At 37.5% G+C, this 25998-nt stretch overlaps 1 protein-coding gene across 1 annotated transcript in view; it reads left to right on the forward strand.

The window, feature by feature from the left end:
• Nucleotides 1–21118, forward strand: part of UGT3A1 (UDP glycosyltransferase family 3 member A1) — a 29076-nt gene extending 7958 nt beyond the window's left edge. The window contains 6 exon segments of the mRNA XM_049769038.1: nucleotides 12196–12263; nucleotides 12266–12738; nucleotides 15184–15217; nucleotides 15220–15414; nucleotides 16405–16624; nucleotides 20842–21118. Coding sequence (XP_049624995.1) covers nucleotides 12196–12263; nucleotides 12266–12738; nucleotides 15184–15217; nucleotides 15220–15414; nucleotides 16405–16624; nucleotides 20842–21118 — 1267 coding nt within the window.
• The last annotated feature ends 4880 nt before the right edge of the window (nucleotides 21119–25998 follow it).

The following is a 25998-nucleotide window of genomic DNA, read 5'->3' on the forward strand; positions in this document are numbered from 1 at the left end:
CAGACACCTTACCTCCAGCGTCACCTTCCCGGCCCCTGTTTTATCTTTCTAATTTGGTGTGGATTATTTCCTGTATCAGCATTACTACCAGTCCTGCATTCCCCAGTACCCCTTCACATGCATGCCACAAAGACTATGTATACAAAGAGACTTACAAGATTATTAGTAGAACTATAAGAGTTTTCATCATAAACCAGTATCTAACCTGTAATGCACATAGCTAAAAAATTAATTCTAACTAAGAAATCACAAATGTGTGTCAAAAGTCAAAAGACAATAAGTACTATAATGTGAATCCACTTACATAAAATTTTAAAGCTAATTTGAAGTCTTGAGCAATGAATATTCTGTAGTAAAACCATTAAAAATAAATCAGAAGAGAGATTACCATCCAAGCCAGGTGAGTGATTCTGAATTGCCTCTTCTGCTTGACTTGGTGGTGGTTTAGCAGGTGTTCCCTTTGTAATAAATCACCAAGAAGTACATTTTTTGGTGTACTTTGCTAAAAACATACTGCTTTACAACTTAAATATATATATATATATGTATATATGTAACTAAGAATAATCCATAATTTTTAAAAAAATCACCAATGTAGATTGCCTCTGGTTCTCAAAAATCACTGATTTTGTTCATGTATTCACATAGAGAGTAAGGATTGAATGATCCAATTTACTCAACAAAGTTAGGAATGGAAGAAGCAATATCACTGTTCTAAAGTCATGTAATGTTTAGGGAAACAATATTGTTTAAGGAAGATGTATTAGGGGTGCATATGATAATATCTGCGGTATTAAATAACTAGCATTAAATAACTAGCAATAGAATGTAGCTTTAAGTAGACCAAGAGTAAGATGAGTTTTAGAAATTAAACTTTAAAAAGTGTAAGAACTTAGCCTAAATCTAAACCGCGTTGTTTAGAATGCCCACATTTCTAAATGTGGTGCTTCTGGGTTTGGGACTAGGCAGAACACTATATTCAGTTAAAAGATAAAATAATGCCATTAGCATGCTTACATATAGAGGGAATTATGCCAAGAGAAGTTAGACCAAGACAAACACCATGTGATTTCACTCAGATGTGCAAGATAAAGAAAACCAGTAAATAAAATAAAACAAAACCATAAAAGCAAAATAATGGTAACCAGAAAAAGATGAGGAGTGGGGTGGGCAAATTGGTTAAAATGGATCAATTGTGCAGCCAAAACGATAACAGCAGGTACTGCTTGTATGTGACCTTGATTATGATATTATGATATTCAAAATTGAAGGAATTATTGTTTCTAAAGTAAAGTAAATAAAAGTTCTGTAGAATCTGCTGTTAAGTATGAGGTTTCTTTTGGAATAAGTGTTGTGATTTTATGTATGATCTGTGATAAAATGCTCTAGCAAATGTCTAAACATTATTAAAAGAAACATTAACAAATCCCCAATAAAACAAAATTAAAACTGCACTAAAAACTGACATAGAGGAGCCGGAGCAATAGCACAACGGTAGGGTGCTTGCCTTGCATGCAGCTGACCCAGGACTGACCTGGGTTTGATCCCTGGCATCCTAAATGACCCCCAAGCCAGTAGTGGTTTCTGAGTGCATAGCCAGGAATAACCCCTGAGCATCACCAGATGTGGCCCAAAATAAAAACAAAACAAAAAACTGACTTAAATAGTAACTCCTCAACAGAATATTTAGAATCTGTATTACATATTGCTGAGTGATAGCACAGTATTAGGGGATTCACCTTGCACACAACCAACTCACCCGGAACTGACCAAGGTTTGATCCCAGGTATCCCATATGATCCCTGAACCTGCCAGGAGTGATTTCTGAGCACAGAGCCAGGAGTAACCCCTGGGTGCCATCAGGTGTGGCCTAAAAGGCCTAGAGTGGGGAGTCTTGGGTAAAACCTTTCTGAAGCTTTAAATTTGTTTCTAGGGCCCGGAGAGATAGCACAGCGGTGTTTGCCTTGCAAGCAGCCGATCCAGGACCAAAGGTGGTTGGTTCAAATCCCGGTGTCCCATAGGGTCCCCTGTGCCTGCCAGGAGCTATTTCTGAGCAGACAGCCAGGAGTGACCCAAAAACCAAAAAAAAAAAAAAAAAAAAAAAAAAAAAAAAAAAAAAAAAAAAAGAGTAGAAAGGAAGGATGGACAGTTAGGCAAGATGCTATATTCTGACGCTAGACACTGCCTGTCAAGGACATTGCCTGTCAAGGAACTGCAAAGGTCACTCTCCAACTTTGCTCAGGTGTGTCTCCCTTCAGGTCTTTTATCCCTTATTAAAGTTCCTTGCTATTTTGCCCTTCTCTTTCCCCCTGAAAGTTTAGGACTCTCAGAGATTAAGGAAATCTAAAAGAATCAGACTTATTGTTTGGAGGTCAAGATAACTTCTCTTTGGGAGAAGCTGCCCCCTGGCTTTTCATGGCACTGATTGGGCTAGACTCTGCTAGAGGGAAACATAAGAGCACTTTTGCACTGATGAGGAGCCTTTGTCACTTTGGCTGGCCAGTGCAGACAATCCAGTGGAAACCACTCAGCTTGGTCTTCATCACATACATCCCCCACAAACCCCCACCACCATTTTTTGTTTTTCTCGAGTTATACACTTACTTGGTCATGCATATGTTTGTTCCCCGAAAAATCAACTACAATATGTATAGGTTGTTATGGCACTTTACTTTTGGACATACAGTCTGACAGAGCCCTCAGTCCTTTTTTCCCCACATCCGGAGGTGCTCAGGGACTATTCTTAGATCTATGTTCAGAAATCGCTCCTGGCAGGCTTAGGGAGATCATATGGAATACTGGGATCAAACCTGGGTCAGCCATGTGCAAGGCAAATGTCTTACCAGCTGTGCTATCACTCCGGCCCCCCTTATTCTTTTTGATTGAATTTTTTCTCCAGTCCCTGTTGGTGGATAATCTTCCTAACTTAAGTTGTTTCAGTCCCAATATGACTGACCCTCTTCTTAATTTTTAAATGTTTTGTGGGTTTTTTTTGTTTGTTTGTTTTGCTTTTTTGGGTCACACCCTGTGGCGCTCGGAGATTACTTCTGGCTCTGTGCTCAGAAATTGCCCCTGGCAGGCTGGGGAGATCATCTGGGATGCCAGGATTTGAACCAGGGTCTGTCCTGTGTTGGTCACATGCAAGGCAAACTCTTTACCACTGTGCTATTGCTCTGGCTCCATTTTGTTATTTATTTATTAATTTTTGTTTGTTCATGCCTTACTCTTAACTGTGCTCAGGGACCATTCCTGATAGGCTGGGAGAATCAAAATAGGTGCCGGGAATTGAACCCAAGTTGGTAATCTGCAAGGAAAACTCTACCCACTGTACTATCAATCACTCTGGCCCCAAACCCTCTTTTTTATTCAGTTGTTTTTTTTCTTTTTCTTTTTTTTTATAAATTTTTAAAAAATAATATCTTTATTTAAGCACCATGATTACAATTACAAATTGTAGTTGAATTTCAGTCACAAAAAGAACACCCCCTTCACCATCCCCTGCCTGTATTCGAGACAGGCATTCTACTTCTCTCACTCATTAACATTGTCATGATAGTTGTTAGTGTAGTTATTTCTCTAACTGCACTCACCACTTTTTGTCGTAAGTTTCATATCATGAGCGGGTCCTTCCAGCCCTCATCTCTAGTGTCTCTGGGAATTCCTTCCTCCCTCCCTCCCTCCCTCCCTCCCTCCCTCCCTCCCTCCCTCCCTCCCTCCCTCCCTCCCTCCCTCCCTCCCTCCCTCCCTTCCTTCCTTCCTTCCTTCCTTCCTTCCTTCCTTCCTTCCTTCCTTCCTTCCTTCCTTCCTTCCTTCCTTCTTCACTTACAGCTGTGTTCAAGGCTTCTGGCTCTGCCTCAGTAGTCTTTCCAGGTGTTGCTTTGAGGGCCCTGTGGGGTGCTTGGGTGGTACTACACCTTAACAGCTGTCAGCTGTTAAGGATGGCTTCTATCTTCCTTCCCACTGTCTTCAACAGTGTCCCTGACAGTCAAGGAAAATATGAACTGTCTCATCCTGAGTGCCAAGAAGAGCTTAAAATGATGACCTACCACTATCTTAAATGGTTTATAGTTTTGAAGTTGAAAACTGAGTATTTTAGTTTTAAAACAATATTCTAAATGTTTCATAAAACCAAGGTGAATATTTTTTTTAAAAAATAGTACCAGGAATATAAATAATATTGATTTCAAGAAGGATCACGAAATGAAAACTTTTTATTAAAAGCATTTGGTCTCAAATTAAATCTTTTTTTTCCTAAAACAGCAAAAGATAATATGGGGGCCAAGAACAGCTAAAAGACCATTTCGCCATCTAACTAAACTTAGATTATTGAAGACTTTCATCTTTCCTCTAAATTGCATGTTTTCAAAGATATAAACAAGGTGCATAGAAAACTTTGTTTTGAGAGTTAGAAGATAGTAATAATGTTTAAGGTGATTATCTCTCACTTTTGGTTTCGTTCTGGCACGACATGGCTCCTTGAGTATCACTGGGTGCAACTCTGGAGGTTTCCGAACACAGGGTGTGTATGGCCCTGCCGCAGGCCTCCAGCACTGTGTCTTCCACAGGTATTCCTAGCATCACAGGGAACAGCAGCACTGGATCATCAGGTCCTGATACTGGGCCACCAGCATAGTTGGCCAACAAACACTTACAAAGGCCTCTGAGGCTCCTAAGAGCCCTGACACAACTCCATAGACTTTGCTTTGACTATCTAATGGCATATATGACTGAATTAAGCCAAACCTTGAAAATAAAAAACACTTTAAAAAGATAAAAGAACTTGTGTAGTTGAGAAAAAATAGTACTTGTATTGTCTATCTTGTGTTGGATAAATTAAGATTTAACTGACCTTAAATGAACAATTTGACTTAACACGAAAAGTCAACAAGCAAGGCTGAAGAGTAGGTACAGTGAGTGGGGCGCATGTCTTGCACTTTGCAAACACTGTCTCAAAGACTAAAGTTTTAAATAAAAAAAATGAAATGATTTTTTGAAAGATAACAAAAATTTAAATTGATAAGGCGTGTGTGTGTGTGTGTGTGTGTGTGTGTGTGTGTGAAAGAAGGGTTAAGACGGGGAAGGTCTTTTGGATAAAGAAACTCGATTTGGTCAAGATTAATAAGAGCAAATAAATTACTATAAGAATTTTCAAAAATGAATTTTAAAATTAATAATATATATAAAGTCAACTTTGATTTCTCTAGTTTGGTGAAAGGGAAACATTATTCTTAAGCAATTTGCATTAACCTTAAGCTATCTGCCTAAAAAACCAAAGAATTTCTTGAAGGTGTACTTTTTCTTAACTAAAAGAAGAAAAGGCAAATTTATGATAAAGGAGCAGATGAATTATTTTAGATTTGGATTTATGGAACTGTTTAGGTTAGATACATTTTGCAAGAAGATGTACTCTGTAAAAAAAGATATGTACTCTGTAAAAAAAGATATATAGATATAGATATATATGAGTGACATATATTTCCAAAAACTGGAAATATATATTTCCAAAAACTGGAAACTGAGCTCCCATACGATCCAGCTATACCACTCCTAGGAATATACCCTAAGAACACAAAAATACAATACAAAAATCTCTTCCTTACACCTATATTTATTGCAGCACTATTTACCATAGCAAGACTCTGGAAACAACCAAGATGCCCTTCAACAGATGAATGGCTAAAGAAACTATGGTACATATACACAATGGAATATTATGCAGCTGTAAGGAGAAATGAAGTCATGAAATTTTCCTATACATGGATGTACATGAATCTATTATGCTGAGTGAAATAAGTCAGAGAGAGAGAAAAATGCAGAATGGTCTCACTCATCTATGAATTTTAAGAAAAATGAAAGACATTCTTGCAATAATAATTTTCAGACACAAAAGAGAGAAGGGCTTGAACTTACAGCTCACTTCATGAAGCTCACCACAAACAGAGATGAGTTTAGTTAGAGAAATAACTACATTTTGAACTATCCTAATAATGAGAATGTATGAGGGAAATAGAAAGCCTGTCTAGAGTACAGCCGGGGGTTGGGTGGGGAGGAGGGAGACTTGGGACATTGGTGATGGGAATGTTGTACTGGTGATGGGTGGTGTTCTTTACATGACTGAAACTCAAACACAACCATGTATGTAATCAAGTCGTTCAAATAAAATATATTAAAAATATTTTGCTTGTACCTTATTGGGTGCATAGATGTTGAGGAGAGTGATTTCTTCCTATGTACATATCCTTTTATTAGTACAAAATGAACATCTTTGTTACTTATAACTTTTTTTAAATATAATTTTTATTTTAATTATAGTGGCTTACATATCGTTCACAGTAATATTTTAGGTACTTATTTACATTGAATCAGGGGAATTCCCACCACCGAATTGTCCTCCCACAACCGATCCCATCCTGCCTCCCATATCCTCCACTCTTCCCCCAGGGGGTGCTAGAATGCGTGGTCCCTTCTGTGTCTAGTTTATTACTTAGTGGTCTTATAACTGTTTGGTCTTGGTGCCTCCATTACTGCCCCCTCTAATTGGGAGGCGGGACTAGAAAGTTCAAATTATGTGGTTTTGTTTGAGGAAGAGAAAGGTAATATAATGGGGTAAAAATCGACTATGCCGACTATAAGCAGAGTCATTCTAGAGGCTCTCATCCTTGGTTTGAGGGACCAAGGGAAAAAGAAGAAGGTGAACACCACAACAGTTCAAAAACAGGAATCAAATAAGATATCCAGTGAGCACTGCAGCAATAAAAATATGCACCACATAGTTGCCATGGTCTTGAGATAGGAAATATGACAAGGTGCAAAGAGGAAGAAGAGAAAAGAAGAAAGAAAAAGTAAATATATAATTAAAAAAAATGGACAACTACTTCAATTTCTACCCCAAAACAAAGGAATCGACAAAAACTAGATAAAAATAATAAAAAATTGGGCCCTGAGAGATAGCACAGTGGCGTTTGCCTTGCAAGCAGCCAATCCAGTACCAAAGGTGGTTGGTTCGAATCCCGGTGTCCCATATGGTCCCCCGTGCCTGCCAGGAGCTATTTCTGAGCAGACAGCCAGGAGTAACCCCTGAGCACTGCCGGGTGTGGCCCCAAAACAAAAACAAACAAAAAAATTAAAAATTAAAATAAAATAAAAGGATTATTTAGTATTTTTTGTCTCTTCCCCCACACCCCCTGCATAGGCACAGTAAATATTGGTGTCATCTGAAACGGGAATCCCCTTGGCCTAAGAGATACAGGGTTTCTCTACCCTTGGACTATATTGTCATGGGATTATCTATAGACTTTCACGTTCATTTACTCTCCCCTTGGTGTTTTTGTGCCGTATGGAAGACTTCTGCTTCGATCTGGATGTTAAAAACAGACCTCTAAATCTAGAGGTCTCAAACAGACCTCTAAATCTAGAGGTCTCAGTCTGTGCACGGTCAAGGAGTGGAACTTATTATGAAGACTTCCTTTGTGATTTTAGAAGTTCTGTTTCCTCGATGTCATTTTAATCTGTCTTCTTTGGTTAGTGGTCTTGGCCCTTGTGCTGAAACTCAGATGAAGCCTGGGATATCGTCTTTCATTATGTTTCCAGAAGACCCATTCAGTTGCAATTGCCTCAGTCAGGACTCTGGAATTGGAGGTCATGATTGTTATGCAGGACATAGACCAAACCCTAGACTAGGGCTTTCTTGTTGGTTCTAGAATACATACTGCCCGGTCATGGTTCTATCAGCCGGTCATCTGTAGATCACGTTCTTGGCTTTTGCACAGCCCATAGTATGGTAAGTCTTCTGATTTTGTTTTATCATTAGTTGGTAAGGTAGGATAACCTGTTCTTATGTCCATTTGTTCCCAATTTCCTCGTTGTCAGGATATCATATTAGAAGGAGATCAAGTAGTATTCAGGATGTCCCAGATGGGCTTTGGTTCCTGTAGCTGTTGTGAAGAACTGTGTCGATTCTATGTCTGGGGTTCAGGATTCAAGTCTGGACGGTCGGTGTATAATCTTCTGGTGTCTAAGATGAATCCACATGACATATTTTCAAGGTGGGAGATTCCCCTGTATTGTAAATAAGTATGAGTTCTTATCCCTAGTAGATAAGAGCTTGTTTATATACGTGGGATTTCCCCTTTTTTAGTGTGCCTTTGCAGGAAGAAATGGTGCTTCATTATATTGCGGTGCATTTGGGGGTGAAAAGAACAGAGAAACAAGTCACACACCCAAAAACATAAAAATAGAAATAAAAAATATATATTTGCTTACATATGTATAGTGAAAAATGAAATAAAAAATAAAGAGGTAGTGTTATACATGTCTTATATTTACGATGGAAGTATAGGTTTCCCCACTGCCTCTTGAGATTTTCTTGTGGGGTGTGGGTTCCCAGGCACCTTTTCATCACACACCCTGCCCTTCCTGAGATTGGTAAAACATTTGAGGGGGGGGTCTTGTGTAAAGCTCTTGCATTGGGAGTCCTTTTAGGGCTAAGTCTGGTATCCAGCAACAGTCCACGTTAGGATAAGTTTGTAGGGAGAGCCACACAACATGAGTCATTAGGGGTGTTGGTTGTCTTTTCCTGCCGGGGACGAGGTGTGCGTTTGAGTGGATGTCCCTTCGCTTGGGTGCTGGGTACTGGTTTCTTATAACATTTTATAGTCTAAAGTTTGTGTCATATAATATTATTATGACCATTCCTACTTTTTAAAGAAAATTGTTTGCTTGAATAATTTTCCTCCAGCCTTTGAGTTTGAGTCTATGTTTGTTCTGACTATTCAGATGTGTTTCTTATAGGTCATAAAATGTTAGATTCAGCTTTTTTTTAAATTCATTTTGCCACTTTGTGTCTCTTAACAGGTGCAGTTAGTCCATTGACATTGAAAGAGATAATAGTCATGGGATTTAGTGTCATCGTGTGTAGAAGTTTGGTGTGTCTGTTGGGCTTTTGCTGCAGGCGTCTTCTAGTGGGGACAAATTCCTTCATGAAAGAAAAATGGGCACATGAATGGACAAATATGAAATATAAAATAATGAGACCACACAAAATACATTCTATGGGGACTAGCATCTGCAATAGATGTGAGACAAATTTACTCTCCATGTTGGAAAATATATACAAGTTTCTAGTATGCAAGATATTTCCGCGCTAACAAAAGATGGAGAACCTTAGTAGAAACAACACAATGGTACTTTGTTTTATTTTCAGTAATATTGTCTTTAACTGTTATATTTTGCCTTCTCTACTATGGTTATTGGGAGTAAAGAAAAAGTTTCCTAAATCATAGATTCATACAAATGAAGAGAAATTTTGTGCCTGTATGAACTATATCCAACTCTTGATTACATTGATTACATATACTTGATTATATTGGTTTAATGATCTAATGTGTAACATTAGAGCAGATTATATTCAGATGAGATTTTAAACTATGATCTTCTAGTTGTAAAAAATGCTGGGCTGGGATGAATGAAATGTACATATTAGTGGTATGGAGCAGAACATTGGATGAAGGTAATACCCTGCCAAAAATCTCCATTTTCTAATTTCTGAAAAAAGTAAATTTTTTGCTTAAGGTGGCAATGGTGCTTGTAGATGCAATTTATATAACAACTTAGAGATGGGGGAGATCATACTAGGTTATTCAGTATCTCTAATGCAATCACAAAAATCCTTCTAAAAATGAAATAAAGAGTGAGAGAAGGAAATGTGATAATAGAAAAAAAGTCAAATGATAGTATCTACATTTGGAAGGATATAATTACTGACAGGTACTGAAAAGAACATATAAGCCAAATATATGGCAAAAAAATGTTCTCCAGTATTTACTTTTTTAAAAATTTTTTTTATTTTTTTCAGTATTTACTTTTTCCTGTTGTTGTTTCCAGTAGATATTATGAGAGAATACTGATAGCGTCAGCCATTTCTCTCAGATTGATTGTGGGAGGTTTAATGTGTGTGATTATGAAGTGATAAACATTAAGTACATACAAACAATTCAATTGGCTGCCATGCCTAGTTAAGGCATAAAAGATAGAAAGCATGGAAAGTTTGCTGCCCAAATGATAATAAAGTATTTGTTTTTCAGGTTCCAGAGAAGGCACCAAAGAAAATCTGTAAATGACTTACTAAAGTAGAGAAGGATGACTCACTTAAGTTGTTAATGTGGGTAAGGGACTGAGAAAAGGTGGTAGTTCCCCTTTATGGGCCTGGTTTGCATTATTTGAAACTCCAAAGTGGGTAAAGTAAGAGAATATGTGGGGGGTTTTCTTAGCAGTTTGTTCAGTTGAGGAAAAATTGAGAAAGTGGTAGATAGATAGGGCTTGAAACCAATCAGTAGACAAACACTAAATATAATTTCATATTTTAAAAAGTTACTTAATAAAGATAATAGAGAAGATGTCAAGATGGTAAGGGTGCAGAAGACTACCTTTTTCTTTTCTTTTTTTTTACTTCCTTATTTTTTAATTTTTAAAAATTTATTTAAAGAAAATGCATCACATAGTTGACATAACTGATCATAAAATATTTGTTTTAGGGAGACTAAAAGCAACATGATTAAAAAAAAAAGAGAAAATTGAAATAAAAACTAAAGAGATGAAAGAGAAAGGAAAGAAGAAAAAGTTCCGTAACAAGTATATGTTTAAAAATTATTGAATCACCAATGAACTTTTCATTAAGTATTTTTGTATTTTTTATTGAGTTGAAAAAATATACCTTTTGAATGTATTACTTTAAATTATAAAATTATTTAAAAAAACAGATCTCTAGAATCAAACAAAAGCAAATCCTGCCATTTCCTATGTGTATTACTATGACCAGTTATCTTAATCTAAATTACCTTTTTCTAACTTGTAAAACAAGACAAATATCTACACCATTAATGAAGGCTTTAAATAGAAATTTCATTTAAATTGAAAAAAATTTAAATTAAATTTTTTTTATTCTTGAAGGCTCTTGGTTTGTTATCTGTTTTAATGAGTAATAAAGTAATAAGGAAAAAGAAAAATAATTAAATATAACATTGAAATAAAGACATAATTAAATATAACATTGAAATAAAGACATGTTGATATCATCATGCTAATGTTAATTCATGTTCTGTGATAGCTTTAATTATTTTTTAATCTAGTGATACTTTTTTAGATTTGAAAGAGGACAAAAAAAATTACACCAAGTCCTTTTTATGCTTTCCACCTGGTGATTTTAATGAAAAAAAATTTTATTTTATTTTATTTTTTTTTGGTTTTAGGGTCACACCCTGCTGCGCTCAGGTGTTATTCCTGGCTCTATGCTCAGAAATCACTCCTGGCAGAGTTGGGGACATATATCCGATGCCGGGATTCAAAAAGCCATCCTTCTGTATGTAAGGCAAACACCTTACCTCCATGCTATCGCTCCAGCCCCCCATGAAATTTTTAAGGAGAAAGTTGACTCATTAATTAAAGAGTGTTTGAATGGCAACTAATATATTTTTATTTGATTTAAAGTCACTATTTAATGATACAAATGAATGAATAGATTCACAAATGTTTGGATTAAGCATATAACAATTGGCAGCTGGTTAGCTGCTGGCCAGATGATCGAATGAATGAATAATAAAAGAGTTGATGATGAGGGCTCAGAGAGATAGCACAGCGCTGCCTTGCAAGCAGCTGATCCAGGACTAAAGGTGGTTGGTTCGAATTCCAGTGTCCCATATGGTTCCCCCGTGCCTGCCAGGAGCTATTTCTGAGCTGACAGCCAGGAGTAACCCCTGAACACCGCCGGGTGTGGCCCAAAAACCAAAAAAAAAAAAAAAAAAAAAAAGAGTTGATGATGAGTAGGTGGTTGATAAATTCCTACTGAATTTATCAGGTCAGTCGCTGTATATTTCTTTTTATCTTATAGCAGTCTTTCACTCTAAGCAAGATTGTGTTTCCATAGAAAGTCAGATTCCTTCTTCAGGAACATCCTTATAACATAGTTACTTCAGAACACTTTTATGATTTTTCTTCTCTTAGCTTCATGTATGATGATAAATTAAAAAATATTTGTGAACTTTAGTTTTGAGGATTTTGTTTTAGTTTTGTGAACAGTAGTAGAACAGATGGGCTACTGTTAGATTTAATCTTAGTAATCTGGAATATTTTTTTTATTCCCAGATCTTTTATGTACTGTCAAGTTGACTCTACCAATATAATTTATTTTCTTTCTTACAGATACAAATTTGAGCACTATTTAAAAGTAATGGAACTACTGGGACTTTAGTGCAGTCACTTGCTAAAAAAAGTGATATCATAAATTCCTTAAAAAATAAGAACTTTGACCTTGTTATTATAGAACTTTTTGACTATTGTCCTCTCCTGGTGACTGAGAAGCTTGGAAAACCATTTGTGGTCATTCTTCACACCTTCAGCTTTGCAGAGTTGAGGCTACCAAGCTCTGTATCTTACATACCTGCACTAAATTTTTTTCTAATTGACCAGATGGACTTCTAGGGCAGAGTAAAGAATGTTCTGATGTTCTCTGATTTCTTTCAGGCACAATGGAAAGTTCATTCTTTATTTGATAATACCATCAAGGAGCATTTTCCAGAAAGCCCCAAGCCAGTTTTGACTAATGTTCTAAAGAAAGCAGAACTGTGTTTTTTTGTTTTTTTTTTTTTTAACTCTGATTTGGCCTTTGAATTTTCTTGGCTCCTGTTCCCCAACACTGTGTATATTGGATGCATAATGGCCAAAGCTGTAAAGCCAGTACCACCAGTAAGTAAAACCTTAGCACTGAGTGAGGATATCTAATACGCAAAGATCTTTTAGTATATAGTTGACTTCCATTCCAATGGGAACTTCACACTAAAGTTTGATGAGACTAGTGAAATTCTGGGCCCCTCCCCATTTTTTTTTTTTTTTTTGCCATACTCAGTATCATTAAGGGGTTACTTCTGGTTCTGCACTCAGAAATTTCTCCTGGAAGGCTTGAGGAACCCTATGGAATGCAGGGATCCAACCAAGGTCAGCTGCATGCAAGGCAAATAACCTATCCACTGTGCTATTGCTCTGATCCTCAGGGTCACACTTCTAAAAGAAGTACTGAATCGCAGAATCATGCAAATACAGTGGTCATACTTATAGAGCTTTAACATTAAATATTTAGTTACACAGTATACACAAGTCCTTTCTTGCCTTATTCAAATCCTGACCCTGGTAGAATGCCTTTTATTAAAATATTTGCATTTGTACAAAAATATACAAAATGTATTCATGTAGTAAGTATCTATCACATACAATATTTATGAAGGAGATGAATTATTCATAAACTGAAATGGGTGTATCTAAAACAGGGAATTATGATGAAAACTGCAGGCATGTAAGAATTTTCTTTTATGACTATAATGCTCTGATTTTCCTATTTATCAAGGACTGTTGGTTTGACTGCTGGGAAATCAGACCTCTGGGTCTGGTAAACTGTCCAATTAGTTTTAAGTACATAATTTGAATTTGGTATTACTGTTATAAATGTTAAAAAATGTAGGAGAACTAAGTCAGTTGACTGCCTGTTGCAGGTTGGCTTTTTATGAAATTAAATTTAACAAAACTCTTACTGTCCAGAGAGAAGTGTGATGATAACCTTTATTTAGATAAACAAGGGGACAGAGTCACAGATGGCATCAGTGACCTTTTCTACAACCATTTATTTCAGAATCAGAAAGTGTTTCAATTGGACTTTGTAGGCATCAAAGTGTCTATCTTCTACTGATCTTACGTTTAGTGAGTAAGAAGATTTTATCCATGAATTCAATGAGGTTTGAGTTGATGGCAGGACATTTGGAATCTAAGAGGAGTGTTTGCCCAGATGAGGAGAATAAAGAGCAACAGTTTAGAGATATACAAAACTTAGCCATGAATCTATGCTCTCTAGAGAAGCTCTGCCTGGAGAAGTGGAATATTTAATTTGCACAAATATAGCCCGAGATAGATCAAGGGACTTTATAGAGTCAAGGTTTGAATAAATATTTGGAAGTATAAGTTGAAAACTATAAAAGCCAAGAACACAACATTAGGGCATGATCTTCTTTAAGAACATCTTAAAAAAAAAAAAAAAAGGAACATCCTGAGAGATAGTACAAGAGTTAAGACACTTACTTACCTTGCACCTAGTTAGCCCTGGCTCCATCCTTTCTGGAGCTCAGAGCCAGGAGAAGATACTGAACACTGCGCGTGACCCCAATTCTCTTCACTTCCCCAAAAGGACTATCTGAAAAAAGAAGAAAAAATTGTCTAGATCTAGAACTGGTACTGGGTACTGTTGATTTAAAGGAAATATTTCTGTGTGTATGTAATTTGTAATTATGAGTTTACTAAAGTAGGAGACGAACTTGAGTGACAGAGAATCGCACAAAATATCAGGGAATAATATGCTACATTGAGTGTTGTGTATAGGTGTGAGGGACTGCCCTGTTCTTTATTTCTTATGTTCCCACTTTAATCAAATTCTAAAATTCTAAAAGTCCAACCTTCCTCTATTAGATGCAAATGTTTTCTTCCAGGCCTTGGAAACATCTAAGTGACCATATCTAAAAGGGCCCTAGAATAGGTAGTATTCCTTATGATGACTTTGAAACTAAAATTAGTGTTTCAAAGATGAAGATATTTCCAATAACAGGGTGGACAAGAACACTGTAGAAAACACTTGATGTGCCAGAGGCCATGAGAACAGTTTAAGCAGTTAGTTCTAGGCATGAAGTTCCCAACAAATATTTGCATTATTCCTTCCTCCCCCTTTTTAGCCACACCCAATGATGCTCAGGGATTATTCCTGGATATGCACTCAGAAATAAATCGCTTCTGGCTTGGGGGACCATATGGGATGCCAGAGATCGAACCCAGGTCCATCCTGGGTCAGCCATGTGCAAGACAAACTCCCTATCCTCCGGACCCTATATCCCCTCTTTTAACTCAGCAATCACCAAAGTAGTTTGCTACTTTGGGAAGTTTACTTATTTGTACAAACTAAAAGAAAATTACCCCTAATTATGCCTCAGTCCCCTACAACCCCCAGATCATCCATCCAGGTGACATTACCCACTTTGAGAAATAAAGCTCTAGGTAATAACTGGAGAACTTATATTGTGACTTTTGCTTTTTATGTCTGTCTATGCTTCTGTGAATCACATTTGTAATCTCCATTTATTCATTATCTCTCCTCAGGAATTTGAGGATTTCATAAATGACTTTAAACATACTGCTTTGTTCTTGTGGCCTTGGGTTCCATGGTGAGCAAATTTCAATCACAGGAACTTTACAGAGAAATGAACGATGCTTTTGTTCATCTTCCTCAAGGTGTGATATGGAGATGCAAGTGCTCTCATTTTCCTAAAGATGTGAAATTGGCAGCAAATGTAGAAATTGTGAATTGGATTCCTCAGACTGATCTTCTGGGTAAGCATTGACCAGATCTACTTTATTTTTTATTTATTAAATTTATGTGTTTAGGTTTCACTGGAGTGCTAACCTCTAATTGAATAATTCTAAAGCTCTTAATAGCTAAAATAAGTCTTTAGAATATGGTGATAGAGTAGCCACCTCAAGTTTATAGGGAATAAGAATATTCTTGGAGAGGTAAGATGCCCTACAAGTCTTTGTTTTATGTCATACACCCAATGTCAGCAAGCTTCAAAGTCTCCTTGAATTACTTATTTAATCCCGACAAGTTTACTCAAACACAACTATAACTTTCAAACTCTGTGAACTCCTACTAAGGAGCCATTGTTACTTGTATTAAGTGACTTCACAAGTACTTATTGAAGTGTCATTACAAACACATGGTACTGGTGTCTATAAACACCTTAGCTGCAAAGGAATGTAAAAAATAATATCTTCATAGTAGCAATACCAACAGTGTCCCTAGGATATAGCAAAATATCCAAGTGCCAAGCTTAGTGATAATTTTATATCATCTATTCATTCTACTGACTCCCTAAAATAAGAGATTTCTCTCACTCTCCAAATTAATCCTGTGCTTGGTACTACCTCTTAAGAGATTCATCACTTCCATAGATAAGGATTGAATTAGAAGCTCATTAGCACAGCTATAACTCAAAAGAATCTGGGAAATTTAGAAAATAGATTTCTGGTTCCACATTTTAAATGTGGTTGCATACATGAAGAAGTCAGATTTAGTATTGTCCTCTCTACAGGATTATCTGTGTCCTGCTTTTTCAATGAGTTTTGCACAAGGCAAGGAATATGTTCAAAATCAAAGTTTGTAATCCCACGAATTGAAACATGCAGCATGGATGTTCCTCAAATTAACCTGTCAATAGTTCTATACTTTGATACCTCATGGTCTTTTCAACTTCCCTTATTCCTTTTAGTTGGTGTTATGAAATATTTCAACCTGAAAGTTCTGTTCTGTTTAATTTACAACAGCTCACCCTCAAATCCATCTTTTTGTCATCCACGGTGGATTAAATAGTATAATGGAGGCCATCCAACATGGTGTGCCCATGGTGGGCATTCCTCTCTTTGGAGACTGATCTGAAAACCTCCTATGAGTAAAAATTAAAAAACTTGGTATCTCTATCCTGCTAATGCAGATCAAGGAAGAGACATTAGCTTTGAAGTTGAAACAAGTCATAGAAGATAAAAGGTATGTAGATCTCTGAGGTTGAAGAAGGGAGATACAAAGCATGAAGGGCCCTGCGTAGGTCATTTTTGTAGAAAATCTGAAACTTACAGGTCACATAATGTTTTTGTGATACTAACAGGTAGCTTACTTATTTATTTTATTGGGGAAGCATTGGGAGAAAAGCTAGAAAGATTCAGGTAAAATGATTAGATTAGTTTTCTACCTTATATGTTCAAAAGAACCCAAAATTCTTTGTTAGGTACCCAACCTATTTCCACTATTAATTTTTTTTTATAATTTCTTTATTTAAACACCATGGTTACAGAAATGTTCATAGTTGTGTTTCAGACATAGAATCTACACCACCGTTCAGCAGTGCAGTCTTTCCTTCACCAATGTCACCATTTCCCTCCACCACCCCCATCCCCTTGATCTGCATTAGTGGGACAGAGACACCTTACACTTTGTTCCTTGAGTTGTGTTTGTAGTTGTTTCAGATAACTGAAGCAGATCAATATATGATATTGCATGCATTGCAAATGTTCACTTTATAAAGAATAGATTTGTGACTCTCCTTGTATTTTCAAAAATCTAGGATGAATGATTGAACAAGCCCCACCAGGAGTAACCTCTGAGCACAGAGCCAGGTGTAAGCCCTAAGCACTTCTAGACATTGCTATGAGTGTCTAGACCAGGTGTCTCAAACTCAATTTATCTGGGGGCCTCAGGAGGCAAAGTCGGGGTAAGGCAGGGCCGCATAAGGGATTTCGCTTACCGAGTATTCACAATAAAAAATCGCAAAAAATCGCATTAAACATTTGCATACCCCGAACGGAACTGCTCGGGGTATGCGAATGTTTAATGTGATTTTTTTCTTACTAATGCGATTTTTATTGCGATTATTTGGTAAGCGAATAATCGCGAATACTACACTATTTGAAGGCCGGCCCCAGGCCACAAAATGTTGTATGGAAGGCCGCAAACGGCTCGCGGGCCGCAAGTTTGAGACGCCTGGTCTAGACATTACTAGACCTCATGGAAAGAAAAAAAAAAAAGGATCTAAATTGAACATGATCTACCAGCTCCTGGGCAGGAGTCATTTGGGCTGGCATGGTCCTAAAACATTGGTTCATTGGTGCTCAAGCCACAATTTTTGGAGTATGATATAAATAAAGATGTGGGAGTGAAGTCTCATCCCCCACCCTTTCTCCCTAGGTAACTTGACCTTACCTGCAAGACCCTTCCCAGGAATGGGCGGGGTCTTACAGATAAGGTCAAGTTACCTAGGGAGAAAGGGTGGGAGATGAGATGAAGCTTCATGGGAGCTCTTCCTAAAATTCAAAAATTACGGAAATGTGACAACTGTGAATTAAATCTAAGCTTGAAACTCTGTATGAGATCCAGGTTCTACCAGAAAGCAAATTCTGGCTGTGGTATGTTTTAAAGTTTTGGCTTTGAATTTGAAATCTCCATAATCAGACTTCCCAACATCAGTACAAAGTAAGTGCATTAATTAAATGTATATAGTTACATCACTTATGATTTTCCGGTAGTAGATCATAAGTCTCCTTAAATAGAAAGTAGTTGTTATAGACTCATTATTATGGTTTAGAACTTTTAGTACTTGGCCCTAGTCTCAAATATTTAAGAATTATTATTGACTTAATAGGTAAGTTAAGAGTGTTAATTTTTATAGTTTAGGTTACAAAGTGAATGCACCTCCACCCTACCCTGTGTCAAATACCTTCTACAGTCCTTACGTAATAGATAATGTGCCCCTTTCCTCCCTATCCTCAGTAGGGAACTGCTGTTTCAGTTCTGTTGTCAGAGACCAAGGTTTTGTTTTTAATGAAGACTTCTTTGATTCCTTAAATACCACAAGTATGGTAAGTGATAGCATCTAGCATTTGTTATCTTTTTTATTTAATTTTAACATACTGCCTCTATTTTCATCCATGTTTTAACAAAAGGCTGAAATAAGTTCATCTTTTTCTTACAGCTGAGTTCACTTTTCTTATAGCTGTTCCTCTACCTATGTCTTCTTTATCCATGAATCATTCTTAGATGTGTGGATTGTTTTCATATTTGAGCTCATGTAAATGGTGCTGCATTGAACATGGTGTTCCTATGTCTCTTTAGATTATTGCTTATGTGTTCTTGAATGCGTGTTGTGTAGTGGAATCTGAGTCATATTGGAGTTTTGTTTTTAAGTTTTTGAAACACCTCCACATTGATTTCCATTAAGGCTGGATCAGTTTACACTTCCACCAACAGTGAAAGATTTGTTTTTCACCACATCCCATCTAACATTGACGGCTTATGGCCTTTTTGATTCAAATCACTCTTACTGGTGTGAAGTGTTATTTCATTGGCATTTAGCTTTGTCTTTTCCTGATAATATGTAATGTAGGGCTCTTTATATCTATTGGCAATCTGTAAGTCTTTCTTGAGAAAGTCTCTTTCCATCATTTCTTCCCATTTTCTGATGGGTGGTTGGACTTTTTTGTTGTCGAACTTTTGAATTTTGTTTTGTTTTTGTTTATTGGGCCACACCTGACAGTGTTCAGGGTTTACTTCTGGCTCTGCCTCAGAAATCACTTCTGGCAGGCTTGGGGGACTATATGGGATACACGGTATCAAATCCAGTTTGCTGTGTACAAGGCAAATGGCCTACATGCTGTGTTATCACTCCAGCTCCTGAGTTTTGTGAATATTTTATGTATCTTGGAATTAACCCTTTATCAGATATATGGTGTATAAATAGTCTCCTATTAAGTGTGATGTCTTTTATTTAACTATGGTTTCATTCACTGCAGAGAGACTCTTTAGGTTGATTTAACTCCTTTATTTCTGCCCAGTAAACCCCTGAGTGCCACTGGGTATGTCCAAAGACCAAAATAAGAAGTATAACTATGAGCAGTGTGAGATTTAATGAGAAGAGTTATCATGGTGCTGCTTTCAGGAGAGGCTTGTGTTGCAAAAAAAAAAAAAAGATGTAGTGGATCTGGATGGCACTTAGTTATTACTCCTGGCTCTGTGCTCAGGAATTGCTCCTGGCAGGCTTGGGGGGACCATATAGGATGCCAGGGATCGAACTCAGGTTCCTTTCAGGTCAGCAGCATGCAAGGCAAATGCCCTACCACTGTGCTATCACTCTGGCCCACAATTATACTTCTTGTCACGGGGTGAATCACAGAAGGAAAAGAACAATACCCATTTAACACCTCAGAGATTCTCATGGGGCTAACTGCAAAGTTTCACCCTAAGCACAGCAGCAGAACAGCAAATGCAAAGGAGAAAATGTATAGAAGCCCACCAAGTTCAGTGAGTAAAAACCAAAATAAGACTTTTTTTTTTTGGTTTTTGGGCCACACCCGGCGATGCTCAGGGGTTACTCCTGGCTGGCTGCTCAGAAATAGGTCCTGGCAGGCACGGGGGACCATATGGGACACCGGGATTCGAACCAACCACCTTTGGTCCTGGATTGGCTGCTTGCAAGGCAAACACCGCTGTGCTATCTCTCCGGGCCCCCAAAATAAGACTTAATCAATCCCAATCGGCTCTGTAACTTTGAGAGAATGACTCTATTAACATCATGGTGAGATGTTTAATGAGCTCAATTAAATGACAATAAGGTAGTTAGCAACATCCAAGAACATGCTAACTTCCTTCCAAGAGGACTATCAGCCATGCCAAGAAGCAGCCAAAATGATAGCCACTTGGATTCCATTGCACTAAACTCAGGACATATTTCTGTGAGTGCTTTTCTCTGCATGCAAGTGCATGTGGTCTGCTACCAGACTTTTAGCCTTGGCTTTCCACTGTGAGGAATTTCTTCAAACCACTTCCTTGCTCCACTATGGTGACTTGGTTCCATTCCTCTACTGTTGTGTTCACTCCCAAGGAAGAATTTTTCTCCTGGGTCAATGTCCAGATCCAGTGGTTTCCCTGCCAGAACTCACCCCAGGGTCTTAATTTAATAACTTTCTAGTATAGGCTTTTCTATGAGAGATGTTCAGTGACCCTATCATATAACCTTGAACCTTAATCTCATGTCTGGGTCTTTGTATGTAGGTACAAGTTCCAACTTTATAGGAGACTCAGCAAGACATGGATAAATCCAATATTTTGCTATGAGACCAAATCATTTCTGCATATGCTGAAAGTATATGTGAGTGAGACTTGATTTGTAAGACTTGACTCTATACATGTGACTATGTGTCTTTTTCTGTCAGCAGGTTCAAATTAGCAGCAGAGGCTATTAGCATCATTAGGCGTTTCCAGCCTCTGACCCCTACACAGAGGCTGGTGGGCTGTATTGACCACATACTCTAGATAGGGGGTTCAGCCCACCTCAAGCCCTATTCCTTACAGCAGCCGTGACACCAACAGTATCTGCTTGACATTCTCTTGTTTGTGCTGACAATAACCCTGCACATGCTGTACCTCTGTATGAAGCTGGTTCACACGGTGACTTGGTTGCTGTTCAGGGACAGGAAGCTGAAGGAGGTCTGAAACTAAGGTTAATCCTGTAGGTGTAGTTATGGGTAGCTGCAGTTGCCTTGCTAGCTGCTCCTAACACCCTGGCCTGCTCCCTTACCTTCCCCTCAACTTCACTCAAAAATAGCAGAATTCTCACTATTTCTCCCTCTGCTTAGAAATCCTTAGGTGGTCTTCTTGACTTCTTTTTGTAAAGATCATATTAAAAATATACATCACACAAGATGTGCCATTTTAACTATGAGATATACAATACTGTTCAGTGGCATTAATTTCATTTGCATGGCTATGCCAAAATCACTGTCATCAACTCTGCATCTTATTATTATTATTATTTATTTTTTGGTTTTTGGGTAACACCCAGTGATGCTCAGGGGCTACTCCTGGCTATGGGCTCAGAAATCACTCTGGCTTGGGGTACCATATGGTATGCCGGGGGATCGAACCACAGTTCATCCTAGGGCTAGCACGGGCAAGGCAGAGGCCTTACTGCTTGAATCACCGCACCAGCCCCTGCATCTTGTTTCTTATTCTCAAACTCTACACCCATTCAGCAATTATTTACCCATTTCACATCTCATCCCCTGCCTCAGAAGCCAATATTTTACGGTTGGTGTCCATGAATTTGGTCTTCTTTGGCCTTGCACAGTGGGTACCTCTACTGAGATACAGAGCTTCTCCTTGGCTCTGCTCTCTGGATCATTCCCTCCTTAGGAAGCTCACATGACCCTATCAGCAGACTTCAAGACTTCAGAAGTTCTGGCCTCTGTCCTGTAGTATTTCGAGGACAGTTTCTTCAGCTCTGCATCTTTCATCTCTAGTCCCCCCTACAAAACAAAAAGTAAACACTTCGGAATTTTTGTGTAATTTTTTTCTTTGCCTCCCTCCTTCCTTTTTAAAAACTATTATTTTATTCATTTTATTTGGGGGGGGGGCTAAGCCCCGTGGTGCTTCAATAGTTATTTTCAAGTCAGTGCTTGGATCTCATTTCTGGCTTCCCTGGGGATGACATAATTTGGAGGATTAAACCCAGGCCTCATATTTGCAGAACATGTGCTTTGCCTTTTGAACTATCTCACTGGTCCCATTTCAGTGTTTGGATCTCAATAAACTTTAATGCCAAGCTTCTCCTGTGGTCTATTGCTTTCATGAAAAGTTTTCACTCTCAAATGAGTGTGCCCTCATATTTGCTTTTGCATTTTCAGATGGAACAAAATTTCTCCTTATTGGTTTAAAATGTGTTACATTTAGTGGATAAAAACATACTGAAAACAACATTAAACAGAGCAGATGTCCCTGGAAACCATACTTTTTAATTGCTCAATTCTGTAATTGTGAAACATCTTGAGATAATTTAAATAAAAAATTTTATAAAGAAATTGTCAAATATTCATCCTTGCCAATGTTAGGATAGGAATCTTTTGAATGTACACAGTCTGGGTAACTGGTGTTGACCTATTCTGTACGTTGTGTTGGTGCTAGAATGTCACAGAGCCAGGACCATACAGCATGCATGTGTTTATTTTTGAATTTCTGAATTTCTAATGAGATTTCTGAAACATATTTGTAGAATTAGTTGCTTGATGGACAGGCATGAAACCTTTCTGCTGTGTCATTGGAATGAATGGCTGACTTTCTTTTTCTTCTAAACAAGATAGGGATCATGTGATGGGGCTTCCTGACTGTAACTCCCTTCTTCTCATTTCCACTTAGGTCATCTTTCCTGAGCATCTTCAAACTTAGTGAGGCCATCTCTGTAACTGATGCATACTGGGTTCTACATCCAGCCCTAAAACCTGATCCATAAGAAGCCGGTGAACCAGAATAATCCTTCCAAATTTGTTCCTTTCAAGCCTCCTCCAAATTTGTTCCCTTGAAGCCTCCTCCAAGGGACAGCTGGTTTCTGCCATTGAATTTGATCAAATTACTCCTTCCACAAAAACTTCTGCTGGTTCTCCTTCCATGAAATATAACCCTCTGCCTTTTGTCTCTGCCTACCACTTTAAGTGCATTTTAAATGCTCTGCAATTGAAGTAAGTAAATAGGTGGAGTTGAATTTTGAAAAGATAGGGAAAGAAAAGGGTTGTTTTTCTTTTTCTTTAGGAAACTCTGCTATGAAGATTGTACATCTTAATAGGATCTTGACAATGTTGAAAGATAATGGCCATTTATTTATATTATAAACTAAAATGAACTTCAAGTGTGGCATAGACTTGCATGTAAATGACAAAAATACAAAAATTCTAAAAAAAGCTTGTAGTATTATGGTAAGGTCAAATTATTTATAATACAAAATATGAAAAGATAACAGCACTTGACAAGTGGGATATTGTAAAAAAATTTCACTCTTCACAATATCAGTAATAGAACAAAAACATAAGGTAAAAACTGGGAGAAAATATTTGCAGCATACAGGATTTACAAGATTTTGTATCCAAATGTCTAAATAAATCTATAGATTTTGTATTAAAATGATTGAAACCATTGAGTGAGCACTCAATAGAAGAAAGTGTGTAATTGGCAATAATCACATACAAAGTTTTTTAATGCATTAGTCGTCAGAGATATAAAAAAATTGCCTTGCATGAAGAAGGACGGTGGTTCAAATCCCAGCATCCCATATGGTTCCCACACCTGCCAGGAGCAATTTCTGAGTGTAGAGCCAGGAGTAACACCTGAGTGCAGTCGGGTGTGACCCCAAAATCAATCAATCAATCAATCAATAAATGAATAAAAACAGTTTTATACAGACAGCATAGACTCTAATGTCTAAAATGAAAAAGATGATCAACCAAACAGTTCTAATGAATCCTAGCACACAAGAATGTGGGTTTTTTTTTAGGCCTCTTTCTCCAGTGTTAGAGACTACCAGGACTACAGCTGAGTAGGTGGTACTGAGTATTGAGCTAGATCCAGTGCTGTCTCCCAGTCCAGCACACACATTTTAAGATTATGAAATTAAGTTAAATCTCTGCTTCCTTTGATTACATACCTATATATTTACCTACCACCATCAGTCATGTTGCATATTGATTTTTTTGGTGTACCTGTTTACTTTAAATGTCTTGTAGTATGACTTCCCCCATATCAACCTTTTGCTGTTTCAATTACAAAATCCTAATTTCAACTATTGAGAAGTAGCTAGGCTAATTCTCTAAATGTAAACCTATTATCTATCTAAAATGAAGTAATTGAGATACTTATAATCTTATACAAATTTCAACTTATCAAAAGAAATAAACTATTTCTTTATAACCGATTTAATTTATCAAATATCTTTAATATAAAAGTCTTTCTAAATAGATTAACAATTTGATTGAACAAAAATGAATATAATATTGGGAGGGAATGCATGTGTGTGTGAGAGAGATTTTGTGTGTGTGTGCGTGTGTGTGTGTGTGTGTGTGTGTGTGTGTGTGCATGCATGCGTGTGGTCTCAGGAACTAAACCCCTCAGCCTGGTGTATGTTATTTAAGTCTGCAAATCTTGTCTTACTGCTGAGTCACATCCCGGCCCTGATTTTATGTTTGTACAGGTGCCATACTGAGTATTTGGGAAAATATTTCAGAGAAACTAGATTTTCTCCCAGTCTGTGAGGTCTCTCTGCTGATTTTCCACTACCTACTATTTAATTAAAAGGCAAATGATCATTCATAGGTGCATATCTTTTCTAAGAGCTTGCTCCTTAGTAGCTATTTATTTTTTAAGCTCAATAATTTTTATTTAGTGAAAGTAAAATGAATAGATTAGGACCAGGAGGTCAGATGCAAAAGAGTTTGTGTTTGAACATGCAATAGCTAAAAAAGCTGAGAGAAAATACTCAGAAGAAACCTGTTGTTGAGGTAGCTGCACACTAATCTCTTCTATGACAGCAATTTCTACTGCATAGAAGGTATACCTCCCTTCCCTACCCAACTTGGAAAAAGGACATTTTCATGAAGTAGCCCTTTCTTTCTTTTCTTGTCTTTCAAATTACATCCTGCTGAAATCTCAATCAAAATGTCTTCATTATAATTCACCGAGAAGGGCCAGAGAGATGTACAGTGGTGGGTAGGGAACTTGTTTTGTATTGAACATGGCTCAATTCCTGGCACATATGGTCTAGTGAACCAAGCAGAAGTGATAACTGAGTACAGAACCAGAAGAAAGTCCTGTGCAGTGACAAGAGTGGCTCCAAAACAAACAACAACTACGCAAACAAACAAAAATCTATCTCATTGATTCCTAAAGCAAGTGTGAGATGTTGACAATACAGGTATAACTGTAGAAAATAATGGTCATGCTTTCCTGAGAAATACATGGAATTTCAGATGTGGAAGCAGATTTTTAAGAATCTGGTCCTTGCTTATTTTGGGGGAGGAGGCACTATTTCATGGTGGAAATGATAGTGGTAGAGTTTGTGTCAACAATATAGACTATATTTAGGTATTTTATTTTAATAGAGCCTATAGAGCTTCTTATCTAGCAACTTTATTGCCGAGGAGCCAGCATAGAAAGAGAAATGAAAAATAAATTAAGAGAAAAATCTTGCAGTGTGGATGTGAAGAAGGCAGAGTTCACTGAATTCTTTACACCTGACTGCTCCCTAATGTAGGGGTTTAAGTCTTGATAATAAGCCACCTTAGCAGTCAGACATCTGAAGACAACAGACAGGCTAGAAGGGGATAACTCGAAGAAGTATGACGATTTGCTGAGATTATTAGATGATCTTCTAAACCAGACGAGGCAAGTTTTGATTCTACTTTAGAAACCAATTCCCAGCTAAACTTCCTGTTTCTCTCCCAGAGCAAACAGCTGATGCTTTTACAGCCCCAAGATTTCCTAGCAACACAAATAAATGTAACCCAGAGAAAAGGCAGAGTCAAGACATGGATGTACAGTGAAGAGAGCCAATT

Source organism: Suncus etruscus, chromosome 2 (assembly GCF_024139225.1).
Source record: "Suncus etruscus isolate mSunEtr1 chromosome 2, mSunEtr1.pri.cur, whole genome shotgun sequence".
Classification (NCBI taxonomy): domain Eukaryota; kingdom Metazoa; phylum Chordata; class Mammalia; order Eulipotyphla; family Soricidae; genus Suncus; species Suncus etruscus.